The sequence below is a fragment of the Salvelinus namaycush genome, chromosome 14, assembly GCF_016432855.1.
Source record: "Salvelinus namaycush isolate Seneca chromosome 14, SaNama_1.0, whole genome shotgun sequence".
NCBI lineage: Eukaryota > Metazoa > Chordata > Actinopteri > Salmoniformes > Salmonidae > Salvelinus > Salvelinus namaycush.
In genome coordinates, this window is record NC_052320.1 from 4,169,649 (window position 1) to 4,179,148 (window position 9,500).

General features: G+C 41.9%; 1 protein-coding gene across 1 annotated transcript; it reads left to right on the forward strand.

Annotated features, from left to right (window-relative positions):
* Positions 1-1,391: 1,391 nt before the first annotated feature.
* Positions 1,392-9,028, forward strand: LOC120059559 (proline-rich receptor-like protein kinase PERK10). Its single transcript, XM_039008692.1, has 4 exons — positions 1,392-1,428; positions 4,677-5,244; positions 8,661-8,938; positions 9,024-9,028. The coding sequence occupies exons 1-4, from the start codon at positions 1,392-1,394 to the stop codon at positions 9,026-9,028; spliced, it is 888 nt and encodes a 295-aa protein (XP_038864620.1).
* Positions 9,029-9,500: the final 472 nt, after the last annotated feature.

The window sequence follows — 9,500 nt, forward strand, 5'->3', positions numbered from 1 at the left end:
CTAAGTATAGAGGAGGGTGTAACAGCAGAGAACAGGCTAAGTATAGAGGAATGTGTAACAGCAGAGAACAGGCTAAGTATAGAGGAATGTGTAAAGGCATAGAACAGGCTAAGTATAGAGGAATGTGTAAAGGCAGAGAACAGGCTAAGTATAGAGGAATGTGTAACAGCAGAGAACAGGCTAAGTATAGAGGAATGTGTAACAGCAGAGAACAGGCTAAGTATAGAGGAATGTGTAAAGGCAGAGAACAGGCTAAGTATAGAGGAGGGTGTAACAGCAGAGAACAGGCTAAGTATAGAAGAAGTGTAACAGAGAGAACAGGCTAAGTATAGAGGAATGTGTAAGGCATAGAACAGGCTAAGTATAGAGGAATGTGTAAAGGCAGAGAACAGGCTAAGTATAGAGGAGGGTGTAACAGCAGAGAACAGGCTAAGTATAGAGGAATGTGTAACAGCAGAGAACAGGCTAAGTATAGAGGAGGGTGTAACAGCAGAGAACAGGCTAAGTATAGAGGAGGGTGTAACAGCAGAGAACAGGCTAAGTATAGAGGAATGTGTAACAGCAGAGAACAGGCTAAGTATAGAGGAGGTTGTAACAGCAGAAAAAGGCTAAGTATAGAGGAGGGTGTAACAGCAGGAGAACAGGCTAAGTATAGAGGAATGTGTAACAGCAGAGAACAGGCTAAGTATAGAGGAGGGGTGTAACAGCAGAGAACAGCGTAAGTATAGAGGAATGTGTAAAGGCAGAGAACAGGCGTAAGTATAAGGAGGGTGTAACAGCAGAGAACAGGCTAAGTATGAGGAATGTGTAAAGGCAGGAACAGGCTAAGTATAGAGGAGCTGTGTAACAGCAGAGAACAGGCTAAGGATAGAGGAATGTGTAACAGCAGAAAACAGGCTAAGTATAGAGAGGGTGTAACAGCAGAGAAAGGCTAAGTATAGAGGAATGTGTACGCAGAGAACAGGCTAAGTATAGAGGAATGTGTAACAGCAGAGAACAGGCTAAGTATAGAGGAATGTGTAACAGCAGAGAACAGGCTAAGTATAGAGGAGGGTGTAACAGCAGAGAACAGGCTAAGTATAGAGGAATGTGTAACAGCAGAGAACAGGCTAAGTATAGAGGAGGGTGTAACAGCAGAGAACAGGCTAAGTATAGAGGAATGTGTAACAGCAGAGAACAGGCTAAGTATAGAGGAATGTGTAAAGGCATAGAACAGGCTAAGTATAGAGGAATGTGTAAAGGCAGAGAACAGGCTAAGTATAGAAAAACATTAAAACCACACAAGTGTCACCACTAATACCACCACACCATCTGACAGGACAGGACAGAACATGACATGACAAAACAGGACATGACAGGACAGAACAGGACTTGACAGGTCAGGACAGGACATGACAGAACAGGACATGACAGAACAGGACATGACAGGTCAGGACAGAACATGACAGGTCAGGACAGAACATGACAGGTCAGGACAGAACATGACAGAACAGGACATGACAGAACAAGACATGACAGAACAAGACATGACAGGACAGGACTTGACAGAACAGGAGATGACAGAATAGGCCAGAACATGACAGAACAGATCATGACAGAACAGATCATGACAGGAATTGACATGACAGAACAGGACAGAACAGTACATGACAGGTATTGACTGAATTGGAAATGAAAGAACAGGACATGACAAAACAGGGCATGACAGAACAGGGCATGACAGAACAGGACAGGGCAGGGCAGGACATGACAGAACAGGACATGACAGTATATGACAGTACATGACAAAACAGGACAAAACAGGCCATGATAGAACAGGACATGACAGATATTGACAGAACAGGACATGACAGAACAGGACAGAATATGACAGAACATTTTAAGACAGAACAGAACATGGCAGGACAACACAGGACCTAACAGAACAGGACATGACAGAACAGGACAGAATATGACAGAACATTTTAAGACAGAACAGAACATGGCAGGACAACACAGGACCTAACAGAACAGGACATGACAGAACAGGACAGAATATGACAGAACATTTTAAGACAGAACAGAACATGGCAGGACAACACAGGACCTAACAGAACAGGAACTAACAAAAAAGGACAGAACAGGACATGACAGAATAGGCCATGACAAATCAGAACGGGACATGACAGAATAGGCCATGACAAATCAGAACGGGACATGACAGAATAGGCCATGACAAATCAGAACGGGACATGACAGAATAGGCCATGACAAATCAGAACGGGACATGACAGAATAGGCCATGACAGAATAGGCCATGACAAATCAGAACGGGACATGACAGAATTAGGCCAGACAATATGATCTATAGTAGTGGATGATATACTACATACTGATCTATAGGTGTGAATGATATACTACATACTGATCTATAGTAGTGGATGATATACTACATACTGATCTATAGTAGTGGATGATATACTACATACTGATCTATAGTAGTGGATGATATACTACATACTGATCTATATACTACATACTGATCTATATACTACATACTGATCTATAGTAGTGGATGATATACTACATACTGATCTATATACTACATACTGATCTATAGTAGTGGATGATATACTACATACTGATCTATAGTAGTGGATGATATACTACATACTGATCTATATACTACATACTGATCTATATAGTGATGATATACTACATACTGATCTATAGTAGTGGATGATATACTACATACTGATCTATATACTACATACTGATCTATAGTAGTGGATGATATACTACATACTGATCTATATACTACATACTGATCTATATACTACATACTGATCTATATACTACATACTGATCTATAGTAGTGGATGATATACTACATACTGATCTATATACTACATACTGATCTATAGTAGTGGATGATATACTACATTAACTGCTCTATAGTAGTGGATGTACTCTACTGATCTACTATACTACATACTGGATCTATAGTAGTGGATGATATACTACCATACTGATCTATAGTAGTGTGATGATATACTACATACTTATCTATAGTAGTGGATGATATACTACATACTGATCGATAGTAGTTGGATGATATACTACATCACTGATCTTAAGTAGGGATGATACTACATACTGATCTAGTAGTGATGATATCTACATACTGATCTATAGTAGTGGATGCTATACTACATACTGATCTATGTAGTAGGGGATGATATACTACATACGGATCTATAGTAGTGGATTATATACTACATACGATCTCTAGTAGTGATGATACTACTACATACTGATCTATATACTACATACTGATCTATAGTGGTGATATACTACTATGATCTATAGGTGGTATTGATATACTACATACTGATCTCATAGTAGTGGATGATATACTGACATACTGATCTATAGGTAAGTGGATGATATACTACATACGGATCTATAGTAGTGGATGATATACTACATACTGATCTATAGTAGTGGATGATATACTACATACTGATCTATATACTACATACTGATCTATAGTAGTGGATGATATACTACATACTGATATATAGTAGTGGATGATATACTACATACTGATCTATAGTAGTGGATGATATACTACATACTGATCTATAGTAGTGGATGATATACTACATACTGATCTATATACTACATACTGATCTATAGTAGTGGATGATATACTACATACTGATCTATATACTACATACTGATCTATAGTAGTGGATGATATACTACATACTGATCTATAGTAGTGGATGATATACTACATACTGATCTATAGTAGTGGATGATATACTACATACTGATCTATATACTACATACTGATCTATAGTAGTGGATGATATACTACATACTGATCTATAGTAGTGGATGATATACTACATACTGATCTATATACTACATACTGATCTATAGTAGTGGATGATATACTACATACTGATCTATAGTAGTGGATGATATACTACATACTGATCTATAGTAGTGGATGATATACTACATACTGATCTATAGTAGTGGATGATATACTACATACTGATCTATATACTACATACTGATCTATAGTAGTGGATGATATACTACATACTGATCTATAGTAGTGGATGATATACTACATACTGATCTATATACTACATACTGATCTATAGTAGTGGATGATATACTACATACTGATATATAGTAGTGGATGATATACTACATACTGATCTATAGTAGTGGATGATATACTACATACTGATCTATAGTAGTGGATGATATACTACATACTGATCTATATACTACATACTGATCTATAGTAGTGGATGATATACTACATACTGATATATAGTAGTGGATGATATACTACATACTGATATATAGTAGTGGATGATATACTACATACTGATATATAGTAGTGGATGATATACTACATACTGATCTGTAGTAGTGGATGATATACTACATACTGATCTATAGTAGTGGATGATATACTACATACTGATCTATAGTAGTGGATGATATACTACATACTGATCTATAGTAGTGGATGATATACTACGTACTGATCTGTAGTAGTGGATGATATAACACATGATCTCTGTCTCTCTCTCTCTCTCTCTCTCTCTCTCTCTCTCTCTCTCTCCACCTCTCTCTCTCTCTCTCTCCACCTCTCTCCCTGTCTCCTGCAGCTGATATCCTGGTCTACATCAATGACAGCTGTGTCCTGGGTCTGTCTCATAAAGAGGTGGTAGAGATGTTGAAGTCTGTCCCCATGGGTCACAGTGTGGACGTTGTGTTACGGAGAGGCTATCCCATGCTCTACAACCCAGACGGCTGTCCCAAACAACCCCTGACCCCTTCCGCCTCCTCCTCTCCTCTTGAACCCCTCAGCGCTGCAGCCACCCCTCCCTCCACAGCCACCGCTCAGCCCCTCTCCACCCCTGGTCCTGGCCCTGCCGAGCCCCCACAACCTCCCGGCCTGGCTAACCTGAATCGTACAATGTCTCATCACAACGGAAACTATCTCAGAGTGGCGGGAAACTCAGGGTCGGGGCTGGACGCTAACGGGAACGCGGCAGACCTGGTGTCGGCGCCCCCCTCCTACCCGCTGTCTAACGGAATCCTTAGCTCTTCCGCCAGCTCAGCCTGTGCCCCCTCCTCTCACAGTAGGGGCATCCCTCCTCCTCCCCTGCCTGAACGAACGTCCACCAGCCAGAGTGACTCAGAGGAAGGAGCCTCGGGTGGAGCGACACAGAGGTAACTAACCCTAACTAACTAACTAACTAACCCTAACTAACTAACTAACCCTAACTAACTAACTAACTAACCCTAACTTGGTTGTTTTCAAACCTCTCCTCAAGGACCCCCATGTGTTTCACCATGTTGTTGTAGGTCTGAACGAGCTCACCTGATGTACCTAGTCAAGGGCTTGATGATTAGTTGACCAGTTTGGTCAGATGTGCTAACATAGTTCAAATACACTCCAATTGGCATACCACCTCAACAGATCCACAGATGATCCAAAGGTGACGCAGTCTCTATTGCACTTCACACGGCCCTTTCTCACCTAAGGAACGAAAGGAACACCTATGTGAGAATGCTGTTCATTGACTACAGCTCAGCGTTCAACACCATAGTGCCCTCAAAGCTCATCACTAAGCTAAGGACCCTGGGACTGAACACCTCCCTCTGCAACTGGATCCTGGACTTCCTGACGGGCCGCCCCCAGGTGGTGAGGGTAGGTAACAACACATCTGCCACACTGATCCTCAACATGGGGTCCCACAGGGGTGCGTGCTTAATCCAATCCTGTACTTCCTGATCACCCACGACTGCGTGGCCAAGCACGACTCCAACACCATCATTAAGTTTGCCGATGACACAACGGTGGTAGGCCTGATCACCAACAATGATGAGACAGCCTATAGGGAGGAGGTCAGAGACCTGGCAGTGTGGTGCCAGGACAACAACCTCTCCCTCAACGTGATCAAGACAAAGGAGTTGATCGTGGACTACAGGAAAAGGAGGGCCGAGCACACCCCCAACAAACTATAGTGAACATCGCACGACAACTTTTATTCCCCTTCAGGACACTGAAAAGATTTGGCATGGGTCCTCAGATCCTCAAAAAGTTACACATCTGCATCATTGAGAGCATCCTGACTGGTTGCATCACCGCCTGATATGGAAACTGCTTGGCATCCGACCGCAAGGCACTACAGAGGGTAGTGCGTACGGCCCAGTACATCACCAGGGCCAAGCTTCCTGCCATCCAGGACATATATACCAGGCGGTGACAGAGGAAGGCCCTATAAATGGTCAAAGACTCCAGCCACCCAAGTCATAGACTGTTCTCTCTGCTACCACACGTCAAGCGGTACCGGAGTGCCAAGTCTGGGTCCAAAAGGCTCCTTAATTAACAGCTTCTACCCCCAAGCCATAAGACTGCTGAACAGTTAGTCAAATGGCCACCCGGACTATTTACATTGACACCATCCCCCTTTTTTAAAAATACTGCTGCTACTTGTGTTTATTATCTATGCATAGTCACTTTACCCCTACCTATCTTCATCTATATCTATTATCTAAATCTACCTACATCTATATCTATTGTCTACATCTACCTACATCTATATCTATTATCTACATCTACCTACATCTATATCTATTATCTACATCTACCTACATCTATATCTATTATCTACATGTATATCTATTATCTACCTACATCTATACCAATTATCTACATCTATCTACATCTATATCTATGATCTACATCTACCTACATCTATATCTATTATCTACATCTATATCTATTATCTACCTACATCTATATCTATTATCTACATCTACCTACATCTATATCTATTATCTACATCTACCTACATCTATATCTATTATCTACATCTACCTACATCTATATCTATTATCTACATCTATATCTATTATCTACCTACATCTATACCAATTATCTACATCTATCTACATCTATATCTATGATCTACATCTACCTACATCTATATCTATTATCTACATCTATATCTATTATCTACCTACATCTATATCTATTATCTACATCTATATCTATTATCTACATCTATATCTACATCTACCTACATCTATATCTATTATCTACCTACATCTATATCTATTATCTACATCTACCTACATGTATATCTATTATCTACATCTACCTACATCTATATCTATTATCTACATCTATATCTATTATCTACCTACATGTATATCTATTATCTACATCTATATCTACATCTACCTACATCTATATCTATGATCTACATCTACCTACATCTATATCTATTATCTACATGTATATCTATTATCTACCTACATCTATATCTATTATCTACATCTACCTACATGTATATCTATTATCTACATCTACCTACATCTATATCTATTATCTACATCTACCTACATGTACAAATTACCTCAATTACCTCGACTAAGCTGTACCGACGGTATATTGACTCGGAGACTGATTTTCTTTGGGGATCAGAATAAAGACATGAAATGCAACAGCAAACCGAGGACCTCAGAGCCTCGTTCCTCGATGGGGGACAATCAATTCACATATGGTGTCCAGGGCACAGCTGGGGGCTGAAGGGGGTCTATAACAAGCGGCAACGGTGAGAGACTTGTTTCTGGAAATGTGGATTTTTAAAAGTAGAAGCTCAAACTGTTTGGGCACCGCCCCGGATAGTATGACAGAACTCTGAAGGCTATCTCTGCAGGAGATTGCAACTCCGCCCCCTTTGGCAGTTCTATCTTGTCGGAAAATGTTGTAGTTGGGGATGAAAATTTCAGGATTTTTGGTGACCTTCCTAAGCCAGGATTCAGACACGGCTAGGACATCAGGGTTTGTAGAGTGTGCTAAAGCAGTGAATAAAACAAACTTAGAGAGGAGGCTTCTAATGTTAACATGCATGAAATCAAGGCTTTTATGGCTACAGAAGTCAACAAATGAGAGCGCCTGGGGAATGGGAGTGATGCTGGGGACTGCAGGACCTGGGTTAACCTCCACATCACCAGAGTAACAGAGGAGGAGTAGGATAAGGGTACGGCTATAGGCTATAAGAACTGGTTGTCTAGTGCGTTCAGAACAGAGAGTAAAAGGACCAAAAAATAAGAAAAAGCAGTCCGATATGCTCTGGGTTGATATCGCGCTGTGCAGACTGGCAGGTATTGATCGATCTGAGGCTGTCTGGAGTCCAAGTTAACGGTGATGATCGCTAGCAGCGGCTAACTGACTACTAGCTAGTTAGCTGGCTAGCTTCTGATGGGAGTTCCGGTTCTAAAATATAAAAATAGCAGATCTATTCCACATTGGGTGAGGCGGGTTGCAGGAGAGTATATTCAGTCCGTAGATGGAAAGTGAGATTAAAATATATACAAAATGTATATGAAAAAACTATATATACACGGGACAAGACGGGACAAGACAAACCACACGTTTTACGCCATCTTGTAAAGCACTTTGTGACAACTGGTGATGTGAAAAGGGCTTTATGAAAAACAGTTGATGTGCTGTTTGATCTGCAGCCAGGTCACAGTTCTTAGTTTCCTCTATGTGTGTCAGACTGGAACAGAATATTATCTAACATCTATCATCCTTTCTCCCTCCTTATCCTCTGTATCTTCTTCCCTCTCAGATGGTCTCTGATGCGCTACAACGCGAACTCCCTCCCCACCCCCTCCTCCATGCTCCACCACCAGAGTGACTTCTCCACCTCCACCCTGCCCACCTCCGTCTCCAATCTGCCCCTGTCCCAGCCGGACGTGTGCACCGCCACCACCCCTGGTGCACCCTGCCAGCGGCCTCCCGTGCCCCAGACGTCCCTCATGGCCAGCCCGCCTACGGAGGTCCCCCCTTGCGGCTTCAACGGCTGCCCTGCCAGTGCCCACCCCCGTGGGGGCCACAGCGCGGCCAGTGAGGGAGTACCTGGTGGGGCTGGAGGAGGGGAGCTGGTCCCTGTGCCCCTGGGGAGAAGTGAGGGGGGTGGGATGGGGTTCAGTGTGACAGCGGGGGGGCAGGGGGGGCAGCTGGCCCTGGTGAAGAGGGTCTGGGACAGAAGGCAGTGCTCCTCCCTGCAGCCAGGGGATGCTATAGTGAAGATCAACGGCGCCGACGTGCAGAGTCTCAGCTTCGCTCAGGTACGACCGACTTTCGAGGCAGTTCTACAGCTTAGAGGCTAAGATTTGGTTGATTATTGGTATTTATTGCAACAAATAAGCTCAATATTAATCATCAGTTCTCATCACTCTCTGGAGCATAAACATTCTGACAATGTTGAGTTATTGACACAGAGAATACTTAAAGACATATATATATAGTACCAGTCAAAAGTTTGGACACACCTACTCATTCAACCGATTTTCTTTATCCTACTTTCTACATTGTATAATAATAGTGAAGACATCAACACTATGAAATAACACATATGGAATCATGTAGTAACCAAAAAAGTGTTAAACAAATCCAAACATATTTT